The sequence below is a fragment of the Syngnathus typhle genome, linkage group LG6 (assembly GCF_033458585.1).
Source record: "Syngnathus typhle isolate RoL2023-S1 ecotype Sweden linkage group LG6, RoL_Styp_1.0, whole genome shotgun sequence".
NCBI lineage: Eukaryota > Metazoa > Chordata > Actinopteri > Syngnathiformes > Syngnathidae > Syngnathus > Syngnathus typhle.
In genome coordinates this window covers 12441298-12464895 of record NC_083743.1, presented here as the reverse complement: position 1 = coordinate 12464895, position 23598 = coordinate 12441298, and the positions used below count along the sequence as shown (strand labels likewise).

The following is a 23598-nucleotide window of genomic DNA, read 5'->3' as shown; positions in this document are numbered from 1 at the left end:
GTACAGTAGTTACAGCACAAAACTCAACGTATTTAGAATATTGACAATAATAGCAAGAACATTGGCATCAGCGGGCCTCTCACTCACACATATAGTTAAAGAGTTTTATTGGTGGAGACTTTCTACGGTCAAGAGCGAGAACGTTTCTTGGGAACTGGTAAAGGAAAAAACTTATTTCCAGAACACCAGTAACGGCTCATTCAACACAGATATGATCTCGTCCCTCCTTTCCTTCTGCCTCAGTAACCACAATCAGTTCCTCTGTGCAACTTAATGGCCTAGAATAACTTGAATTAGCCGATTACAGCGGTCGTCAACGGTGACAGGATCAGAAAATTAGGTCTCAGCAATTTCAATAAAAAAAAAAGCTTTCAAAATTAACGCTATCACAATTGGATTACAGCACTGCATGTAGGAGCCAGCGTATGGCTCAAAATAGCCCCGCACAAATCCACCATGGAAAATCCACTATTATACTGGGAGAAGAATGAAGGTGTAGCAATAGGGGAATATGCGTTCAGATCCTGCTACTGTACGGTGGGACGAGACGGAAGGGCAACGGAGAGGATGTCGAGTACTTTCATGGCACACAAAGATTTACTTTGGAAAATCTTTCTCCAACTCTTTGAACTCTTAATCGACAGTTTGTAGAATAGTTGTGCTTCTAAGGTTTGTGTAACTAATATAGAAGGTTCCTAAAGAAATATTTTTAGCATACATTTATTCACCCTGGTTAAAAGCTAATAATAAGCACTTTTTTTCTGTCATTAGTCTGTGCTCTTTATCTGTACATAGTTACCATTCTAGAGAAACATCATCGTGCCCCATGTCAGATATTGACTCCAGCATGACTAAATAATATGTTGAGTATAGTCCAGTATTAAGTTTAATGTTGCTTCTTATTCAGCAGCCGTTAGGGCATGCAATGCATCACTGTAAACAAATGTTTTGTTTTTGTGTGACAGTAACACTATGACCATAGAAATACGAAAACAATTAATTCAACAGTGGCCATAGACTTGTTCAGTATTGTATCACAGGCATCATTTAAGTGACAGCAAAGGTCAAGGTCAAGTCATTTTATTCATTGAAGAAAAGAATATGACCAAAGTGCTTTTGACAGAGATTCAATCATAGAGTATTTTTAACATGATCAGACAGTGAATGAATGAAAAAAATATATATAATACAAGGCTGTGAATCACAATAACAAAGCTGAGGAAGCAGACAAATCATATACCATCTTCGAGAAATGAATCCAGTGTGCAGAATTTCCTTCAAAAAAGGCGACGAGAGAATTTCTCTTTCAGGCAACGAGAGCGGAGCTTTGAGATTTGGTCCTTAATAGGAAATGTCTGTGTGGTCAAAACCAGTTACCACGGTGCTATGAATTATAGATGAAAGACAAGGCCCAGCAGTGTCCAGCACTTTTTTTATGTAGGTGTGAGGGAATAACATCCAAGGGATGTGTTCTTGACTTTCTTTTGGCTCGAACTCAATTGACTATCATTATTTTTTGCAAGAAACCCATCAAGAGAAAAGAGCCCTCAAGATTGCAGGAAGTAAAAAAAAATGCTAAGCAATAACAATAAAAGAGCTAAATAAAATTGTGATATCAGCGATGGTTTGCTTCAAACTACCTCGCAATCGCGGACTATGTTGTGGCTCCTTTGTCTCGGTCTTCTATGATGCCGTCTTGAAGGCCTCGAGTATCATGTTGGTTTGGTGGGTGAGCCGGTTGGCGCTGACAAATACGTTGAGCACTCTGAGAGCGACCATGACAGAAAGACAAGGACACGCGTGTCTGTCAACGTGCAAAGAAACCGTGGCAACAATATTGATCCAAGAAACACTTTGATCTGCCTGGAAGGGAGAATGTCAGGCTTCAGAGAAAACAAGCCAGCGTGAATCCACTGGAAATGGGTCAAAGGAATTATTCAGGAAAGGCGGGTTGAATAGAAAGCGAGACTGCGATCAAACGACAAGTATTTTGCGCGGCGGCGACAACTTGTGTGTACGTACTGACAGAAGTAACTCTTAAATGACGCGGGACACACACACTTGGACGGTGAGGATCGAGGAGGACCAATTTTAAAAGTCCTAACACAGCAAATAGACACAAAGCTCCGTCTTACTTTCCATCTTTGAAGAAGGTTTTGAGAGCGTCGCTGAAACCCTTGGAGTATTTCACAAAGTCTTTCTTCCGCTGTTCCAGGACCTAACACACACAACCTGTTCAGTTCTGCTTGTCTCAAAGGAGGCAACTGGGACCCCACCCCACCCATGCTCCATCATTTTATCTATACTTACCTGTCTGTTTTGATACTGGTACCTTCTGAAGATGGTATTAACGATGTCTAGCAACTCTTTTATGGCACTGGCAATGTCTCTGGAGGACACACAAACGCCCGCATGTAAAGAAGCGATAACAATACATTTAAAAATCTCTTTGTTCTTGAGCCAAAATTACTCTTCTTTCATCCAGATCACTGTTTGGTTTTCTTGCCTACCCCCCCCCCCCCCACCACCCCACTCCCCCTCACACACACACAAACCTGATACCCCCCCATCCACTATGATTTTTTTTTAACAACCGCTAACTTCGAATTGATTTTATTCTTAAGCCTTTCAATGGGTAAGCCACTTGAGAAATTTGTAAAAGTGTTAAATTCCATCAAAATAACAGGCCCGAAAAACACCGTAAACCTGCATGTGTAATATAGATCATATTAACAGGAAAATGTCTGCATTCAATGTCAAACTCTGAAATAAATAATTTTACTCAACCATCCAACCTGCAGGAGGGGAAATAATGATGCTGTGTGACAAACGCCCTCTGGATACGTTGCTTTTGGAATTCGAATTAGAATGTGCAATGAGCTAATTTGCATAAAAAACATACACATTGACTTGTTGAAACAAAGCTGCATGCACACATGAATTGTAAACTTTGTGGAGGGACAAAGGTAATCTGACCAAATTGAAAATATATTGCCTCTTGCATAAGAGAACAAGAGATACAACTACTAGTGGAAACCTCTGCGAAGGAACGGTTTGAAAAAATCTCTTTCATGATGCTGGTAGACCTCCTATTTCTTCAAATGTTTTTATTCAATAGGAAATAATTAGAATTAATTCATTCCAAACTGTCATGTTCATGGACTCTGTAGTATCTGTACAGTTGATAAAGACGTTAACCACAGTTAAGAGTAAACTGTGATGAATCCTTTGACAAGAAGTGACTGCGCGTGATAATTTTCTGACAATTAAGCTAACTGGGTAATTTCCTGCGGCACATACGGGCATCACAAGAGAGCTCGCCATGGCTGAAAGCAGCTCAAAATCTCGTGCTACTTCACAGATGCGTTTATGACCGAAAAAAAATTAATTACTTTAAAACTAATTTGGACAGGGATATTAGCTATTCCACTCTATATTAGTTTTTGACAATACTGTGTCAGATGACACTTAAAACCCCACAAAAAATACCTGTTCATGTTTTGTGCTCTTTCTGAAATGTACCAAGATGCTCCAAATTGTCTCTTTCAGCCTAGCTAACATGAACGTAGTACATTAGAGATCCAGTGTAGTGGTCCCATTGAAAGATGAGTATAAAACCATGAACCAAAGTTTTAGAATCAAGCTTTGTGGTAAACTATTGATACAGTCAGCTGGACTTACCATAGTTTCAAATTCATAGGGGGGGGGCAACTAGAGAGAAACAAGCGGACTTAAAAGTTTTACAGTTAATCACACAGTATCACACAAGCATTTATCTCTCTCACTTGATGATCTGCAGGAAGCCCACTCTGTCATTAATCTCATCAGGTATGGTGCTGAGGGTGCGTTTCAGAGCATGGGCCCTCTCATTTAGCTCCTGGAACCCCAGCTCCTCCCTCTCAATTCGGAACTCTGACGAAACACATTGGTACAAAAACAACAAATTACTCCCCTTGATTGCACAATGATGGGCACAGTAGCACATGTTCAGGTTTTCAGTAATGGCATGTACAAAATAGTAAAAACAAAAAAAAATTGTGGTTAAATAATAAAAACATATATACCTTGAAAAGACTAATAAGAGAAGCTTTTTTAAAATGAATGATAAGCGTGTGTCTGTGAGTGTATGCATTGCAAAAATCAATCACTGTGAATTTACACAAAGGACTGAATTACAGGCTAGAAGGGAAGGAAGGTGTGTTGAGGTTGATTTGTGGAGAAACAGCGCTCTCCAGTGGACATTTTAAGTACTAGTCTCCGCACTCTCCAACAGGCAATTTGGACGCTGAGCGAGTATTCCCTGCTTGTGGTGTTCGTGATGCGCACACTTTCGCTTACCTTTCACATCGGCAGCGGCCATGCGAAGTAGACACTCATTATAATTGATTTTCAAGTTCTTCTTTTCAAGTAGTTTCAGCACAAATTCCTCGGTCACGCCAGGGTTCTCCTTCTCTGCCTTAAGACGTTGATTGTAAAGAAAAGCATTTTACCTTGGGTATGTCAATCAAGACCATAAAATGTGACTCTTGTAACAACACGTTTTAAAATCACCTTTATAAAGGCTGCACGCAGCATCTGCGCTGCTGACAGGGTGACTTTCTCCAACTGCAATACATCACAAAAAGTGCACATTTGACTTTGCTATTTATAGTTGAAATTTAATTTTCTAAATTACAATAGATCAAAGGGTCACTACTAGGTTTAGCACTAGTTCAGGCTCTAACAATACTCAAGTCCAGGTTGTTTTTGGAAATACTGGACTTGGTGTCATTCCTCTATAACCAGACATTTGAATATTTGGGTCTTATGTAGTTTTACAATTTTATCCGACTCAAGTGGAAGGTCATATCTCTGCCTTTGTTTTTGTTTTTTACTTTCTATTCCTTTAGTTTTTCTATGTAGACTTTCTATCAATCATGAAAAGGGGTTCTGTCCCTCCATACCTGGTCAAAGACAGGGTACATCACTGTGTACAAAGCCATGACTGAAGTGGTGCTTGTTTCTTTCCTGAAGTCCTCCATGGTCATTGTGGACTGATTAATGGACCTTCAGGTACGTGCCACCTTCCACGTGTTCAATCCCTCCCACTGACTGATAGCATGGGAACAGAAAAACATCCAAAAGTCAAGAAGTAAAAAAACAAGAAGGGAGCTGTCAATTGATTGTGTTAGTTGTATAGTCTCAGAGTAAAAGACAAATTTGAAAAGTTATCTTACAATAGTTTTGACTTGTACGGTACTCAGTGGAGGGGAGATTTCAGCCAAAGCTCAACAATACAAAACATGCCGGTTTTTTTTTTTTGGACTGGAAAAAAATATTTTGTACTTTGGAATACTTGGCGCTTCCAGGCTTGTTTGTTTTGTTCAAAATAGTTACGTACTACCTCTTGACATACCACTCCTAAGTCTCTAGGCTCACACCTTTAGCCCAAAGTGGAGGGACTTAATGTGAAGTGGTAATTTAAGAAAACATTTTGTGTTGACGCTTAATAGTGTTCTCGTCTGACATCTGTGCAGGTGGTGTGGGTTCAGCTGTCAAGTAGTGGTGGAATGTGAATGACTCTCTACCTCTATATGTGGCTCATAATTGACAGCTTGGCCAGTCTGGGGTGTATTATCAGCCTTTCAACCTGATGTCAGCTGAGGTAGTTCCAAATCGTTGCAACACTGAAAAGTAGAAAATGGATGGATGAATGTTAGAACAGTAGTCTGCGGGAAAGTATAACTGCTGTACATTAGTAAATGATGACACGTCTTTAAGATTATTTTCTCTCTCATGCTGCTAAATAATGTAAAGAAAATATGAGAAACAAAATGCAGTTTTATGCATTGACTGTTCTAAAGATTGCAGCTGAGCTGGTATTCCAGATGACTTGGAGCAAGAAGCAAGTTACACCCTGGGTGTGATCAAATCAGAAAGCCTCAGCCGGACTCAGACTGTGCTACATATTTTGGGTCATTTTTAGTTAATGGCACAACTGAAGAGAGACAGGGCATATCTTTCAGATGAATACGGGTGTAAAGCCAGGTTTAGCTCCAGTTTCAACTTATTGGTTGCAGTCCATAATTCCACTCAGCACTTGTGATTCATCAGTGCAATAACTGCACCAACTCTAATTTCCATGAAAGCAAACAAAAACATTTCAGAAAGTGATTTAGATTGGAAGCCAGTGCATCTTACTCTAAGTGAATCTTAAAATCTTTCTTAAACTATTGTTCGATTTTACTGATGTTTAGAGTAAACTGAAATATGGTGAAAACCACCGTTTCTGTAAAAACAATTACCCACAAGAAATAATCATTGCCTTGTATATTAGCATGATATCAATCCACCCAGACATTATTGCAACCATAAAATTTTAAACCATTCTCGTGCAAAAATGACCAAAAAATGAATTAAGCCTCTCTAGTTGGCAGTGATTGAAATTAACAACAATTTTATAATGTGGGTTGTTTCGTCTTCAAAAGGTACACATTTTGTTCAAAGTATATAGCTTGAAACGTTTCACTTGGGTGTGGTTGAGGACAAAACGGCACACCTAGAGTGACACATGACTTGGGAGCACAGCCAAAGATGTGAAATCACACGAAAAGTGTTCGCAAAAATAAGTCAAAATTGCTCGTTCATGTTGTCATAAAACCCGCTTTGACGTCTGGTTTGTCCATCAAGAAACATTCAGTACATTTTCAAATCAAGTATTACACGTCCCTACATGTTTAATTAACACTTAAGATTAGAAGACCAAAAGGGGGATTCGTAACAACGTCGTGTAACATTTGGTCTGCTGTCAAAACATTAGCAATTTCGAAGGTGATTTATAGTCAGTACTATAACGACTTACGCTCCACCAACGAGTAACAGGCAAACTTGACAGGAACCGGGACGATCAGACAAGATTCGAACCTTTGGAAGCCTTGACCAACTGTACCGCACCTCCTTGCTGACTTCTTGGTCTGAAAGTTTGTTTGTTCCGAAATCTGGGGAGCTGGTGAGGGTTAGTTAAGGTTGTGCTAATCGAAAGTGCGACTGGGTGTAGTTTTCTAGGTCGGTGTCGCCTCTTTCACAAAACCGTCATTAGGACTACAAGTCCCAGATAGTGGCTAAAAGCGGAAATGCTATACTGCTGCGTGAGAGTGGTAAATATATATTCAAGAACAAAAACGCAAAGACACGTTTTTTTTTGTGGTTTATGGTAAAAAAAGAAAATAACGAAAACAAGTAACAATAATTTCGGTTATAACAGGCTATTTATTAGCACCGAAGATATTCGTAGGTCGCACTATTAGGTCAAGACAGTTCCCCCTCCTCCCAACTGTTGCTGTCGCCAAAACCTGGCCGGTAGTGACCGTCTATCTTTGTTGTCAGGCTGTGCTTTTATAGCTAAAATATCTACGTTCCCAAAGTAAATAAATAAATAAACAAATGGATGAATAAACGAATGAATGAATGAATGAATGAATGAATGAATGAATGAATGAATGAATGAATGAATGAATGAATGAATGAATGAATGAATGAATGAATCTCGGGGGTGCTGGGACCTATCCCAGCAGTCATCCACTGTAAAGTACAAGGGTGTAACATAATTTGTGACTTTTTGTTTCCAATTAAATTAAAATTAAATTCGCCCCACCCTCACCCTCCCCTTTACTAATCACAATCGAGCACAGATTAATAATATGCCTCTCAATGAAACGGGTAAAAATACAAAACCAACATGTTGCAATAATGTATTTATTTTTTCTCCAATTTGATACTCTTTGTTCTTGTTCTCTGGACCAATTGGCGTGCAGGAAGGCGGGGCCTGCGGCAGAGCAGCGTGACGTGAACTGCTGCGTTGAAAAGGAGGAGAGGAGTAGCAGAGATCTTGCACAGTCAACGCATCATCTCAGCAATTTCCCTTGATCGCTGTACATCGGTAAGCAGTTTTAGACACTAATTAACAAACAATCTCAGTAATGATCAACCTGGGAAATTTCTTAGAATAAAAGATGAACTCGTCAAATCATTAGGAAGCTGCTTTTACGATACAATCTGAATCTGTTAGGATGTAACTGTGCTCCTGTGATTATGGGAATTTCTGAAGGGGTTGATTTTATATTGGTCATATGTGGAAGTTTGATAAGGGAGCAGGTGGAGACAAAGTGATATATTTTTTTAAATTAATTAATTTTATATAGCTGTTTGCTTTGTTAGTTGTTGTTATGGGCTACAATTGCCTTTATTTGCTACCGTGCTTTCCCTTATGTATATTTTAGTCATTGCATTCGCAAAGATTATTGTCCTTGAATTACATGGCAAAGACGTTGTAAATGTGAATTTACGAAACAGATTGGAATCGCCTAGTCCTATCCTGTCCCCACCCCTCACACGCACGCGCACGCACACACGCACACTGATACACTTGCATAATATGTGTTAATTCTTTCTGCAGATATAAATCTAACATTTCCTTGTCTCCCTAATTTAAGATTTACAACTCAAAACATGAACATTAGATTCAATGTTATTCATACAATCCAACCAGCATTAAGAGGGAATTAAAAATCATACATCTATTTGTGATTTATTTAAATTGTTTGTTAAAAAAAGATACGTATTTTAATTCAGTCTGCTTCATAGTCTGCATTTGAAATACACCATGTGATATTTTGATATGTTGTCTAATGTTGACAAAATTCTCCTATAATCTCAGTTTAAAGAAAATCCGGAATGCATTGCAACTAATGTTAATCAATGGTGTGTTGTCTGCCCGTGTGTAAGCGTGTGCGTGCGTGCATGCGTGTGTGTACGTGTGTGTCCTGCCTATTTCTTCCAAGCACTGCTCTAATTGCATTTCAATAATTAAAAGGGAATTTGCATGAAAAACACAATGGAATCCAAACACAATAAAACCGATATTCTTTTGTGTCATAAAACGAAGTTGTCACGCATCTACGGGACCCGGACTCTGGACAGCTCATCCCAATCTGTAGCCTTCGTAGCCTGGTCCGTTACTCTTCCCGTTACTCTGCTTGTTACTCTACCTGTCTGTTGATATCCTTGTCGCCGCTGTCACCCTGTTCTTCACTACCCCTTTCCCTCCAATAAACCCCTTTTTTTGGTCCAAGTCGCATTTAGTCACCCTTTCTCCGCCCCTGACAGAAGTAAACGCACTGAGATTTAAGAGATCCATCCATACATTTTACTGTGCTATGGAGGGTTTACTTGGGAAACAAACTTTCTTTTAACTTCCTCAATTTGTGAAGACCAGTTCTTTTAATTGAAAGTGTTCCGTTCAGTGGGTCCTCTTTGGTAGATTCTTTTTCATCAGTTAATTCTTCCTCATCAGCATGCATCAAGCTGTCTTTTTTTCTTTCTCATCGTCATGCTCATCATATACCCCCACTTCATACATATTCTGGGCGGAGACGAGGCAATATGCATAGTCCATTAGTGTTTTAGAACAGATTGCATTTGACCTTTGAGGCTCAATTAAATTTGACATTTCAAATTATGAACGACGTCCAAAATCTTTAGATCTGCCTGACTGATGTTTCATTCCTTTAGCTTCTATTGCTGTGTTTTCCTCCTGTCAGTCAAAATGTTTGTGCTTTTTGTTTTTCCATGAATTTGCTCATCCTTCCCCCAAATCATTGTCGCTCTATCAAATATCCTGCCTTTTCCTCTCTCTGCTGGCTTCTGTTAGTGGGGATTAATAAAGGGTTGTTAACCTCTTTCTTCACCCTCTGTTAAGCGTACAGTGAGTATCCCGGGACTTAAGGTAGATTCCGCCGGCCATTATGTCATTTTCTAACAAGGGAGGCAATCAGTCAAGTCACTGTAACGAGGATGGGGTGCAGATGGGGAAATTACTCTGATGTTGGAGCCGCAATCACCTTCTCCACGTACAGAGATAATTGAAGTAGACGATCCTACAGCATGACTGAAATTGAGTTTTTTAATGAAACACTGCTAACTGCTTAAGGAGCTGAGGTGCTGTGTTTTTGAAGTTAAGGACCTCTTTGTTGTGAGACAAATGTGCTAACCACTACCATACTGCTGGAAAGGTTCACCGCCAATAAAAACAGTTCTGTTTTTCTTCCACACCTGTCCGCAGTTTCACTTCTGTTTTAATACTGTTTTTATTTTGTGTGTGTTTCTATGATTCATAGCATTGCTATCGTTACAATTGTTTTTTAATGCCCAAATACTGCATATTGTCATGCATGACTGTGGTTCAAACATACAGTACTGGGATATATTATGGCCCATGTTCCCCAAACTATGGTTTGACACTGCTTTTCCACTTTAGAGGTATTTGATAGTAACCAGTAGACAGCGCGAGGCATTTAAAGCAATTTATGGCATGTTTGCAATGCCGTCCCAGTGAATCGGCACACGAGAGGCATAATAGCAGATTTATTCACTTGATTCTTTTACATGGAACTGTGTGCTCTGCCTTCATGTCTTCACATGTAATAGTGTGGTGACTTCAGCTCGACAAATGCTTTCAATGCAAATTGCCATCTCCTATAAGTAATTTGCACATCGGTTAGTGAGCTAGTAGAGCGGCAGAAAAAAGGCTTGCATGGCTAAAGTGTAAGGGGGCTTGATTTTGCTGCTGTCGATACAAAAAAAAGAACATAAATGCAGGAAAAAAAAGCTCGTTTGCCTGGGGATCGTTGTGAACTATAATAGAGTTCATTTTATATTTTTTAAAAGATGCGCAACTGAGATGTGTTAGAAAGGAGAGAGAGGTCTTGTTCTGGTGAAGTTGACACCTCAGTACATCTCCATCCATCACTCGCTGTTGCCTTGGTAACCTTAGATCCTGAAGCAAACGTGTAGGTCATAGTAAACGTGTGTGCATCTGCAGGTGCGATCTAGCCGTAAGCATGTTCATCCTTAAAGTAAGTCCCATGGCCTCCCAATCATGCACCCTCAAGGTGTAGTGTTTAAATGGCAGAAAGGATTACGCTGCTGGCTGACGTCACTTTTTAATTGCGTAAATGTCAACCATCGGATTACATAGGAGGGATTAGGAACTAGTTTTAAATGCCAGTCAGTTTAATTGCATGCCATGAACCAAATGGTCAAGATTAGGGGATTTTCATGGTGATTTTGTTACTCACCAGAGTGAGATACGTTTAACAGATGGGGTGTTTGGTTTTCTTCTTTACCTAAAAGATCTGCTGGGAACCCTACACGAGTAGCTCCCGTAAAGAAAAAGCTCAACTAACTGTTGGGAAGAATTTTTTTGAAGATAGTGTGGCGCAACTCAAAAGGTCAGAATGTGCTAAAGGAGCCAAACACAATCACTAATCTCTCCTCTCATAAGGTCAAGAATTTAAGGTTGTCTTTTTGACTCTAATCCTGTTCTGGCAGCCGTCTGGTTGAGTCATATGCCACCCCTCCACATCTCTGCACAGCACTGACATGTTTTATTTTCACCTCAGTACATGCCAGGGTCTTTTAAAATCTTTTATCTGACGCCAATTGTGAATTTGAGAAAATTCTGTTATTTCTCAAGATGGTCAATCAAATCCAGGTGACTCATCTGGATACTTTTACTGTACAGTAACTGCATTAATCAACATTTAATATTGCTAACCATTTCTTTTGTGATTAATAATCTTCACTAATGTAACTGTCAATTTCTAGGCTACCACAGAAAATTGCTTGTTTTTGCCTAAAGGTCAATCTGCCCCTGGAGCTCACCACCTTGATAAACCCAAATGTTAATGAGCTTTTAGCTAGGACATTTGTGATTACATCATAGTAAGAAAGGTCAAAATCATTAAAGTGTGCATACTTGGACATCAAACAAGCGAGATAGTGATATTTGATGCCTGTGTATTAATATGTACTGTAAGAGGAAACCAAACATCACAATGTCGGTATTTTGTCCTGCCCCCGCTGACTGCAGATAAATTGTGGCACGTAATCCAAAGAAGTTTGTTGCTTTTTTTCCCCTAGATTGCGGTCTATTATTATCTGTGGTTAGTTTCCTCTGTCAACTCTACTAAATCTTGGCATGAATTACTGTTATGAATCTATCCACCCACTGCCCACAGTTTGTGACGCCCCCAACTCCACCCTGTTTGAATCTCTGAAGATTGTGGTATCATTCCAGATTGAAAATTAAATATTTGCCTTTGGCAAGCACTACTCTCTAGTCCGACAGTTCTTTGTCAGTGATTGGATGCAAAAAGAGCTGGCCCAATTCTGACCATCTAATGGGCATGAAAGGAAAGTAAAGTAAGGAAGAAAACTGGCAGGGGCGCTCGTGGAGATGCTGCCGATTGTTGTTGCTGATGCTTTGTTTGTCGCCTGCACATATAGTAACAGCCATCAGATTCCAGTCTGGCAAATGGTTAGCGCCCACCTTTGTGGGAAAGACTTTTTCTGGCGCAGCATGACCGTGCCTCAGTGGCCAAAATAATGCCTGGATGGTGTGGAAGGACCTTTCACATTTCTATTGTCATAAATATGTCTGGCAACGTCTTGTGTTATTAGAGATGCTATAAATCTATGCACTGTTGGTTAATCATACCACAAATTATCACAGAAGTGCATTTTGGTCAGTGAACCGTATATTGATGTTTTTATTGTATGCATATTGAGTGTTACTGACCTAAAATGTGACGAACATGACGTGGGTAATGTGGGCTAATGACTCATGAGCATTGAGCAATTTGTTTTATGGTTTTATTTGGTTTCTCACTGCAGAAGACCTACAAAGATTTTACGGATAAAATGCATCTGTTCCAATAAACTCTGTTTTAATTTGGGCTAGTTTACTGCTACTTACAACAAATTGGCTGTAGTTGTCCTACACATGCTGGGAGATTAACTGCCAAATTGGCCATAAAAAGTCTAGTGTAACCTCTTTTGCTGACTCTCTTTCTTCATTGCTGTCTCCTCTCACCCATCCTCTCCTTGGCCTTCATGGTTATGTACAATATCCATCTTCCCACGTTTATCTCTCACCATCTCACAATACTGTAATTCCTACCTTTTCTTTATGAATACTCTTGTCATCACTCCATCCTTCTGTGCCCACCTCTTTGGCCCCCCAATCCCATTATCTCTCTAATCCACTCGTCATGTATCCCGTTATCGTTCTCCTATCATTCCCCATTTGGTGTTTGGTCTTTATTTTTTTCGATCCCTTTCTCTCTTCTGCACCTTCATTTCACATGGCATCCTTCTTCCCCTTCAGCTGTCATTGCAGCAATGTGGATCCCGGACTCTTCATCCCCTCTCCTCCCGATCCTCTCCATCCTGTTGCTGGGCTACAGTTGCCGAGCGGCGGACATTCCAGAGGACACTACCTCCGAATTCTCTGTCAGACTGTACCATCAGCTGCAGGCGACAGGGGGTCAAGACAACATTGTTTTCTCCCCCTTGAGCCTAGCCTTCGCCTTGGGAATGGTGGAGCTCGGAGCCAGGGGGGAGTCGCTGCATAAAATCCGACAGGCCATAGGATTTGACAACCTGCTGCCAGGTAACAAACACGTTTATACAACTTGACAGTTTTACGTCAGCAGACAAGGCTGCTTTAACTCATCCATCCATTCTCTACACCGCTTATTGAAAGTCCTTCCTATAAGGCAGTCCAACTCTATTGGAGCGTTGAATCATTTCCTGCCTGTCACAATACGGTGCTGGCGTAGCGAGACAAACCGACGATTCTCTAACAAATTTGGGAAAATTGAGTCAAATCCAGCAGTGCTGATGATCTTTTTTTTTTTCTCAGCAAAGTTTATGCACTCAAGACTGACGTTTTTCTCCCGCATCTTCATTCCTTTGCGTTATGAATTTGCTTGTGCCCTCCAGGTGTGGAATTCTCTTTGCTCCAGAACCTAACAGCAGCGTTATCCGAGGACGTCAACCAGTACACAGTCCGCTTAGCCAACGGTCTCTTCGTACAAGAAGGTATCGCCTTCAACCCCGAGTTCCTACACCTGATGAAGAAATTTTTGGGAGCCAATATTCAAACCGTTGACTTCAGCGAATCAGCAGCTGTCGCCGAACAGATCAACAGCTGGGTGGAGAATCATACCGAGAGTGAGTAAGAAAAACGAACCATTAGACTTGTTTCACTTTACTTAGCATGCGTTCCACAATCAACTTTTTTGCAGGTAAGATCCGAGACCTTCTATCTGCCGAGGATTTTAGCGAGGTGACTCGTCTGACCATGGTCAACGCCATCTACTTTAGAGGCTCCTGGACAAATCAGTTCAGACCGGAAAACACCAGAACCTTCTCCTTCAGCAGAGATGATGGTTCCGAAGTCCAGACGCTGATGATGTACCAACTGGGTGACTTCTCCTATGGTAAGAACATTAGCTGATCATCACTCCTGACTTATGTGACTGAAGATACATGTTGTGCTCATCACCTCCAGCCAAGCACAAAAGAAAGTGTTTTGATTTGTGTTTGCTTTGTTAGTTAGCTGAACAAGGAATGACAACAGTTTTTGGAGAAAGAACCAATTTAAATAATCTAAAATAATTTAACAAAACAAAGATTTATTTATTCTTGTTTTAAATGTTGTTACACGGAACCACAGAATAAAAAATAGTACTGCACATTTTTTAATACGTTTGTGACTCAAGGCAGTCAAAATAAATTATATAAATAATATTTATGAAAGTGCAACGTATTTTGGGTCTTTTTTAAAAGGATATTTGCCAATCTTCTATTGGGTAGATGTGTTTGAGTGAAACGGCGAGTATGCGCCTCCATCCTATTATTTTGTAATCTGATGTGCTGCCAAAGGAAATTACATCAACCTTTCACCGCATGGCTTCTAAAGTTGTCGCATCTGCGCTATTTTGGTGCAGTGAGCTTGCACACTTGCGAACGCCAACGTTCGCAGGCTGCTCACATACTGATGTATGCGTGCCTGTTTGTTTGTAGAGACTTGACTGTGAATGTGTGTGAGCTTTGAAGAATAGAGGGACAGGTCCACGGAGAAAAGGCTGTGTTTTCATTTTCATATTTTGTAGCAAGATTGTGGTGTGGCAATCACCACCCCTCCCAATCTCTCCAGCGATGTTGCCTCATCTCAGTGAGTTGAATGAAGCGTAGGTATTCAAAGTCAAAGACAAAATTTCATTTTAGTTTTTATACTTTTTTATTTCTTTCTCCCGCTGGTGAAATCTTATCTCCCCAGTAAGATGCCATAATGTCTTTTAATGTGACAAATCTAAGCATGATGTTAATTTGGTATTTATTTGTGTATGAGTTACGTTTGTTTGTTAAAGTTAAACAGATTGACTTTACAGGATACAAACTTATATAATCACACATGGGTGCATCTGTTTACTCTTTCTCTGAAGGTAACCGACTCATGTTGAATGGAAGCACTTTTTAAGAGCAAATTCAGTTTGACTCCTCAAAGTGCAGCATGAATGGTTTTTAATTAGGGTTTAAGCAGCCTCACAAGCTTTAATCAATAGTGCATTCAATGTGCCCAGAGAGGTGTTCATCTGCACGAGTTCCTCCTCAGGGAACTCGCAAGCCGAGTAAAGCGGGACACACAGTGCGCATCAGTCTAAGTGTGTGTGTCTAAGCTTGTTTGTTTAAACACCTATTCTCCTCCCAGGTGAGTTCAGCGATGGCTCCCAGGAAGCCGGCGGTGTTTATCAGGTCTTAGAGATGCCGTACGAGGGGGAGAACATGTCCATGATGATCGTCCTGCCTCGGCAGGAAGTGCCATTGGCTTCTCTGGAGCCTATCATTAAGGCACCACTGCTGGAGGAGTGGGCCAATAATGTTAAACGACAGATGGTGGAAGTCTATTTGCCCCGGTGAGAAGCTGTTTTACCAAACATGTAACTGGTTATTGTTTAAAAATGCTTTTAAAAAAAATCCAGCGTTCAAAACGTGTGAAAAAGGTAGCAGCTGGAATTCACGCTATTGGAATGTTTCTTTAACCAATCATATTTTAAATGCATACATTCCTGTGCTAGTGGTAGTTTACAGTTACGTAGTATAACTGCAATGCATTGGACTGAGGGGTTCCCTTTTCCTTACTTTGTGACTAACTACATCTAGGTTCAAAGTTGAGCAGAAAATGGACCTGAAAGAAACTCTGCAGGAGCTCGGAATAAAGAGCATCTTCACTAAGGATGCTGATCTCTCTGCAATGACTGGTGAGGCTTTATGACTCATCAGACATATAGGACCAATAAAATGATCTTTAAATCAAATCGGTTTGGTTGCTATAACTGCAAAGGAAGTCTGTATTCAAAGTTGGTTTATTATTTGTGTTGATTTGCTGCACTGAAGTAGCCTCCAGTACTTGCTGAGGTAACCAAGGTAACTGCCATTGAGTGGGCAGGTTGAAACTGTCGCATGCCCTTGCAAAAATAGATTCAGTGAGAGAAACACAAGTACAGCATATGTAGCTGTATATGGGGAAATGATCACATGTAAATTGGGTGAGGGGGTAGATCCCTGTAGTGCCACTCACCCGTAGCACACATTATTTTAAAGTCTCTGATGGATGCAAATCCAAGTAACGATCTTCGCTTTGTCTCTGTACGATTGTTTCAGGCAGGAAGGAGCTTTATATTGACAGGGCAGTGCAGAAAGCCTACCTGGAGGTGACTGAGGAAGGAGCCGAGGGAGCTGTCGGATCAGGTAGATTTTGATATTCCAGTCCAGCCGACACTTGTACGATTAAGAATGGTACATGCTGATCTGGTTTGTATTTATGAGCAAGGTGCGTCACCTAAGCATAAATTGTATGATGAGTGGGACCCCGGATTCTAAAGTCTAATCCTTTTGGATTGTTCATGTTTTTCTATTCATCGGTTCATCAAATTGTTCATCAGTATGCATACTCTGCATACGTAATCCAGTCTGAGATTTTAAATGAAACAAACAGTTGCTGGTTTTCCAAAATGTTGAACCGTAAACACTGTGGTAAATGATGTTTTCGCTTCAGGGTCTTCTCATTGTCTATCACACAGGAATAATTGCCCAGACCAGGACTCTGGTGCTGTACCCCCAAGTCATGGCTGATCACCCATTCTTTTTCATCATCAGAAATCGGAGAACAGGTACTTGAGTACGCGTGCGTGCGCCTGTGTGAGTTTGTAACTCGACAGATCATATAACTTTGTGTAAAAACGCGTTTGTGTCCCTTCAGGGTCTATCCTCTTCATGGGCAGGGTCCTGACCCCTGAAGTCATCGAGCCTAATGACCATGACTTTGAGTAATCTCTGATGTCACTCATTCTCAGCCAATCAGATTAATCCCACCTCTTTTAGCAACACCTGCATCACCTGTATTTTATCAAGATGTATCAAGTATTGATTATGCTATTCGTATATTGGTAAAAGACATGAGTGTGTTTTGATACAGAACGCTCTATGGATGTAGACACACAGAGGGTTAAATTGTAAATATTCTCTAGTTAAGTAATGGAGAGTATCGTATGCGAGCACACATGATATTCATGCAGAACCACGTTTTGGTTTATCCGCTTTATTCTCACGCACGCACAATCCACAAGAACGTTTGATTCTCTTCTTTTCAAACATATTAACACGATAACATCTGTACCTTGTGTTGCACTTTAATGTATTTGAATATGCTCCGTAATAATTGTGGCCAAAACACGCAATCTTCAGTCTTAGTAATGAACATCCAGCGGACCATGATCGTATTGTTTTATACGCTGTAGGCACACGATTAAATTGCCTATAATATGCCTTATCACATGCAAGTGGTTAATCAAGCCTTGCTGGGCATCTCACAGGTGAGCTGAGGAGACTGCAGAGTTGCCATAGAGACCAACCGCGGCTTGCTTAGCACACTGCAAAAAAAGTCCACTGCACCAATCTTGGGCTGTACATATTTAAGGAGACAATAACACCAGCTGTATACACTCTTATAATCAATAAAAAGATGAATGATATTATGCTTAACCTTGTTTTTTTGTGATATACGGTTTTATGTATGATACAAAACACCTTTCGTGATCCATTTTCACTGCTCAAGTACACGCTCTAAGTAGTGTAGTGGAAATGCAAAATGATAATCTGATATAATATTTCCTATTTTATCTTTCTTACCTTGTGACAATCCACTTTTCCCCAAAAGGGTCCTATGTCGGCTGGCTGGACCTTGGACTGCTCAACAGTCACATATGATATGGACAAGGAACCATTCACACTTACATTGGCACCGATGGACAGTTCATGTCTTCAGTTTATCTAACTTTTATGTTTTTGGAATGTGTTATAAGCTGGTGTATCCGGAGAAACCCACACGGGAACAAACATACAAACTCCACACATGAAGGATGGTAGGTGTGACGCAGACATGACCAAAAAGGGTGGATGAAGATCTTGTTATACATTTTAATCATTATGCGAATGCCCAATAAATGAGGATCTTAAAACATATTAAAATGTTGAAACAGTATTGATGACACGAATTCAGAGCTGAGGAAGTCTCCAGTAACATGAGATATGAGGTAGCAGCAGCAGCCATTATATAACAAAGAAGGCAACTCAGGGCAAAGAAAACATCTCTCATCTCTATTAACTTCCTCTCATCTCTTCCTAGTTAAGATAGTCAAAATGTCAAATTCGATTATTTTTCACTTTGACAATCTGTTATACCAACCTTGTAATATTTTCCACCTTCCTCACTTGAGCACGGTTGCTAGGCAACACAGGAGCACCAGTCCTGTAGCATTAGGAGTGGCGTCTCACCTGACTGAGGCACTACGGGAGCAGCAGGAAAGTTAGTGGCAGAGAACGCCAACACAAGATTTTGCCTTCATGGGTCACGACTGCACCTTTGCACGGCCCAATGGTACGACTCGCAATGTGTTGTTAAAGGCTGGCAGAGTTCACCAGCACACGATTGGGACATGTCGGAAAGGTGAGCCCACGCTAATATTGTTTGATGCCAAACATCAGTTAACGCTTAAACTTTTAATCGTTTTATTTTTATATAATTCCCTATAAGTCTGCACAATAGGAAAGTCATTATTTTATATTTTGGCATTTGGCATTAAGATTGGGACCAGGCATTTAAACAGCCCAGTTAAAGCACAAATTAAGTTTGGAATTTGTAATGTAGTTTGCAATGTAGATTTTCAAGTTTATAACAATACCGGTTTTGTTTATTTCTTAAAAAACATACACATTTTAAAGTATTGATTTATTTAATTGCGTAAATCTGCCTGATTAATTAAGCCTTATCTAATATTTGAAGTGGGCATAAAGTTAATAGATAACTAAGGCTCAAAATAGTTTATTTTGCACTTTGAAATCAATGTAATAAATTATAAAAGGGCACACAGACTATTATAAACCAGTGACAGACCTCCTCAGGTAACGCAGGCTGTAACTCAACCACTCGCCTGGTGGTCAGGTTCTGACTCCAGAGCTTCCGTGACAGCACATGCACTTCTCCTTCTCCTTTCAGTTCTTCTGGTGTGAACACTCTCAGCGACAGCCTCCCCAAATCCCACTTGTCCCATTACTCTGAGCTCGGTGTGGCACACTTGCCCGCCTCCGTGCACCGGAGTCCTGATTCTGGACTTGGATCGACACCTGTAAGTCACTGACAGAAACACAGATATGGGAATTGTTAATATCTTCTGATATACTTCCTTCCCATATACGATATTTATTTTACGATATTTACTATTTACAGATCCCCTTTTCTTCCAGCCTTCTGTTTGCTGTTTCATCCTAAAAAGTATTCTCAGTGCAATAGTTTGTTTTGTTTGATTTTTTTTTTTTCATGAAGACTGGTCCACTTCTCACCACTGCTTTATTTCATTTTGATGAAGCTCAAAAATAGATAATTGTTAATTTTGTTCAAATAAAATGTAATTAGAATAAATAAATAAATAAATAAATAAATAAATAAATAAATAAATAAATAAATAAATAAATAAATAAATAAATAAATAAATAAATAAATAAATAAATAAATAAATAAATAAATAAATAAATAAATAAATAAATAAATAAATAAATAAATAAATAAATATACTCCCGACCCTTGTTGAAAATATGTGATATGACTAGCAGAAAGAGTCTGGAGCAGGCACCAACTTGCTCTAATTTCATCATGGCGAGATATACTAAATAATCTTAATGAATGTTTATGCTTCTTGAACATTGGGGTATTTTGATAAGAGTGTCGCAGACATGTTAGAACACCCAAGAACTGTTTCAAATTGCGGGAAAATGCATTACAGTCTGACTCCTTTAGGGAGACATATAAAAATGAATCATGGATTTTGTATGCTGTGTTTTAAAAATGGTGTGTGTTTATTCTACATTTGCAATATTTTGTCATGCTTCATCTCAGTGTGAAACAGCGTCAAAAGGGACCAGTCCTATTCTTGTGTGGGCTGCAATAGAGGATAGTCTAGAGTTACATGAGGAGGTTGAAAAGGTCAGCGAGGGAGTGACAAAGCACTCCATTAACTACTAAGCCAAATACTCCCACATTTTATAGCACTGCATGAATAGAACTACTATATTAATATTTACTAGACATGATAGCACAATTACTGAGAATTTACAGCCTCATAAGAACTTTTACAAGAAAGAGTTTGGTCTAAAGTGGTTTTTTTTTCTCCTTACTCTAGGGCCTCTGGGACTCTTAACCTAAACTCATTTAGATTGCAAATGACGAGAGTGGAGTACCTTTGTGGGAACCAACAAATTCTAAAACATGCAGCTGTTCACACTCACTGGCCAATGTTGACATTGAGGGAATAACATTTTATTCGACTCCCGTTGTTAATAAAAAAAATATATATATTCATCATGAGGGCTAGTTATATTTCAGGGGTACTGAGGTAGTTGATATGTAAACTTAGGATCGCTCCGCTGTGAGGCACATGTGCTGCCCAGTTGAGAATGCCTAAAAAGGGTCTAAATACCCTATTATGCACTTAAATTGGTAGTCTTGTGCATAAAGTCACTCTGAGTGAACATTTCTACTGAGGTAACATCAGGTAACAAGCACATTGCTGCTCTAATGGGCATTTATGGTTCATTAAAGTGCTTTGTGCCATCTTCTGCCATTTTCTACTGCTCGTCCTTCTTTCCACCAATACGTCCTAGCTGAAATGACATACTACATACTTCTGATACTTGGCAGTTTTTCATTCCTTTTACGCTTTGTTCATTATTTGCTTCATTATTCTATTAGCATACAGTACATGTATGTTTTAGGTGGAAGCTTTATATATAATAAGGCTGCATTAAAACACACATGAAAAAATATACAGTTTGATGAGGAATCACAATCCGCAATTTGAGGACAGTTATGTTGAGTGATTTCATGCCTCAACCCCAACACGAGTTTCTTTTTTTTTGCACACAGCTTCCAGCCAGCCGCTTCCGGTTTGCCTCGTGGCATCACTTGCCACAGTGTGACCTCACCGGAGATCAGCTGACCTGCCCCAGGGTTCGAGAAGGTGCGCCTCAATATGACATAATTGTGGTTGTACTTTACAGTGGAGTATACCTGCATTGCATTATATTGAAATCATTATTATTTTAAAGGTGTATCATTTATGGCGAGTGAATGTTTTTGTCACAGTCCCCTTTTGAACAGTGCCCCCAAAAAAAAGATAAGACAATATAAATATGCAATTGCCGTGTAATGGTTCGTATGTGTCTTTATCAAATAAAAATACTTCAAATGTTTTGCATACATGCACAGAGGGAGGGTTATGTTTTGTCATCTAACGCAATTCAACTCGTTAAATATCATCAAAGTTAGCTTGGATAGGCGCTGACATGGCATCACCGTTTTAAAATTAGGTTGGCATATAAAAAGTTATCTTGCTGTCACCCAAAGGGCCATCCGATGACGAGCTCATCCAAAGAGAGGCCCGTGTGGGTAGAAGGAGAAGGAAGCGGAGGAGAGAGGAGGAAGGGCAGAGTTGGGAAGAAAGAAGACAAGAGAACTGGGAAAACTCTCTAGTGAGTCATGACACTTTTTGTGTACTGTGCGACATGACGAAAGATAAGTTCTACCCCTCTAACTGCTGCCTCGTCTCCAAAGGAGCTGAATCTCTCCTACCAAGATTTGGGCGACGATTTCCAGGAACAAAACTTCCTCCGCATTCTACGCAGGTTGATACGCGTGGAGCAACTCCAGCTGGTCAACAACTCTCTCAGTAACCTGAGTTCTGTCTGTCTGCCAAGGTACAGCAAATAGGAGCATCACTTCCTTCCTCAGTAACAGCCTCGTGCTAAATAAAACAAATACCCTTTCCTTTCGGCTATTTTCAGGTGCAGGATACTAAATCTGCACCGGAACCATCTGGTGTCTCTACACCAGTTGCCAAAGCTTCCGGTCGTGGAGCAACTTTGCTTGTCCGAGAATGCCATCAGCTCCCTGGAAGGATTGAATGCATTGAGGAACAGTTCTCTGCGATCTCTAAACTTGACCCTCAATCCAGTGACCTTCTTTCAGGACTACCGTGCACGGTGAGGAACTCAAAACAAAACAAAATTGGTTGCCAGTCAATTGCAAATCAAATACTGTAGGACAGCCCGTTAAACACGTTTGTAGCAGAAGTTAATGTAATAAATGCCCCCAAAATTTCATTATATTCCTTCAATAAGTGCACTAGTACACAAAATGTGGGCGTATTTATTATAGTAACAGTCTGGCGTCCTAATGATTTTTTATTTAAAGGCTGCATGCTCCAATTAGGTTAGGCCCTCTCCGACTCTGTTTTCTGCCTACACAGAGTGTTCTCTTTCTTGCCAAATCTTGAAATCCTGGATGGAGTTCCGATGCTGCCAGAAGACCAGCTGCACACTGGGTTTCAATTCCCACAAATCACGAGGATGTGCAACATTTTGTGACATTTTCCAGAGATGGATATGTGCTCTGCAGACTGCATTTACTCAGAGGAGGGGAAAAAAACTCTTTTTTTTTTACCTTAAGTATGCCACAACTGCTGCCAAAACCAACCTAGAATACATGAGCAGGCATTTTTGTTGGAGGTTGAGCAATTATGGTCACGTCTGCCTGACAATAATGAAATTTGGTAAAAAGAAACACGTTGAGAAGGCCTTCAGGAGATAACAAGGCTAATCGACTACATTACCTGTCATTAGTTTCGCCTGTTTACATGGTTGTTTTTACATCGATATGTAAACCTTTTAGGATAGTGACTGGAATAAACATGTTTTAAAAAAAAAAAAAGTGATTTGATAAAAATGTGTTTTGGAATTGTTTCATCCGAACCTCAGTTTTCCACTGCTCATCCTATTTAGGGTCATGGTCGACCCAACTTTGCGGTTCAGTATGAAATTTTCATCCAAACCTGTACTGTAATTTAATCAATGAAGTCTTCATGTGGTATGGGAGAGCTCATTAACACTGCAGTGGTGAAATTAAATGCAAAAGACAAGGTTTAAGTCAGGGGATTTGCAACCACCAGGGACTACTGTTAAAAATGGAATCATCGGAAGTTGTTGTATGATAATTTCCCCCCTAATATTATGGGCAGGCAAAAGATCACCACTTAAAGCTGCAGTCTCGTCACAGCAGAATTTATATTTTGTAGTTAATAATAAAAAGGAAATTGGCATGTT

At 40.0% G+C, this 23598-nt stretch overlaps 3 protein-coding genes across 7 annotated transcripts; 2 read left to right on the top strand and 1 right to left on the bottom strand.

The window, feature by feature from the left end:
• Window positions 1-1064: 1064 nt before the first annotated feature.
• pdcd10a (programmed cell death 10a) lies at window positions 1065-7076 on the bottom strand. Of its 3 annotated transcripts, none has more exons than XM_061281408.1 (9): window positions 6842-7076; window positions 5568-5666; window positions 4944-5091; window positions 4552-4605; window positions 4339-4456; window positions 3786-3912; window positions 2311-2389; window positions 2136-2218; window positions 1065-1765 (listed from the first exon to the last, which is right to left on the bottom strand). In XM_061281408.1, the coding sequence occupies exons 3-9, from the start codon at window positions 5025-5027 to the stop codon at window positions 1684-1686; spliced, it is 627 nt and encodes a 208-aa protein (XP_061137392.1). In that variant the 5' UTR covers window positions 5028-5091; window positions 5568-5666; window positions 6842-7076; the 3' UTR covers window positions 1065-1683. The 3 variants fall into 3 exon arrangements, with proteins under 3 accessions (XP_061137392.1, XP_061137393.1, XP_061137394.1); XM_061281409.1 differs by having other exon boundaries at window positions 6904-7076; XM_061281410.1 differs by having other exon boundaries at window positions 6934-7076.
• Window positions 7077-7799: 723 nt separating this feature from the next.
• serpini1 (serpin peptidase inhibitor, clade I (neuroserpin), member 1) lies at window positions 7800-17918 on the top strand. Of its 3 annotated transcripts, none has more exons than XM_061281383.1 (10): window positions 7800-7918; window positions 13205-13489; window positions 13822-14052; window positions 14127-14321; window positions 15596-15800; window positions 16048-16145; window positions 16549-16635; window positions 16968-17057; window positions 17147-17207; window positions 17758-17918. In XM_061281383.1, exons 2-10 carry the CDS (start codon window positions 13219-13221, stop codon window positions 17810-17812), a joined length of 1293 nt encoding a protein of 430 aa, XP_061137367.1. In that variant the 5' UTR covers window positions 7800-7918; window positions 13205-13218; the 3' UTR covers window positions 17813-17918. The 3 variants fall into 3 exon arrangements, with proteins under 3 accessions (XP_061137367.1, XP_061137369.1, XP_061137368.1); XM_061281385.1 differs by having other exon boundaries at window positions 17147-17213; window positions 17760-17918; XM_061281384.1 differs by having other exon boundaries at window positions 17147-17918.
• Window positions 17919-18467: 549 nt separating this feature from the next.
• On the top strand, window positions 18468-23221 carry LOC133155355 (uncharacterized). The gene is made up of 7 exons (XM_061280585.1): window positions 18468-18479; window positions 19401-19571; window positions 21365-21458; window positions 21845-21969; window positions 22052-22194; window positions 22282-22479; window positions 22746-23221. The coding sequence occupies exons 1-7, from the start codon at window positions 18468-18470 to the stop codon at window positions 22861-22863; spliced, it is 861 nt and encodes a 286-aa protein (XP_061136569.1). The 3' UTR covers window positions 22864-23221.
• The last annotated feature ends 377 nt before the right edge of the window (window positions 23222-23598 follow it).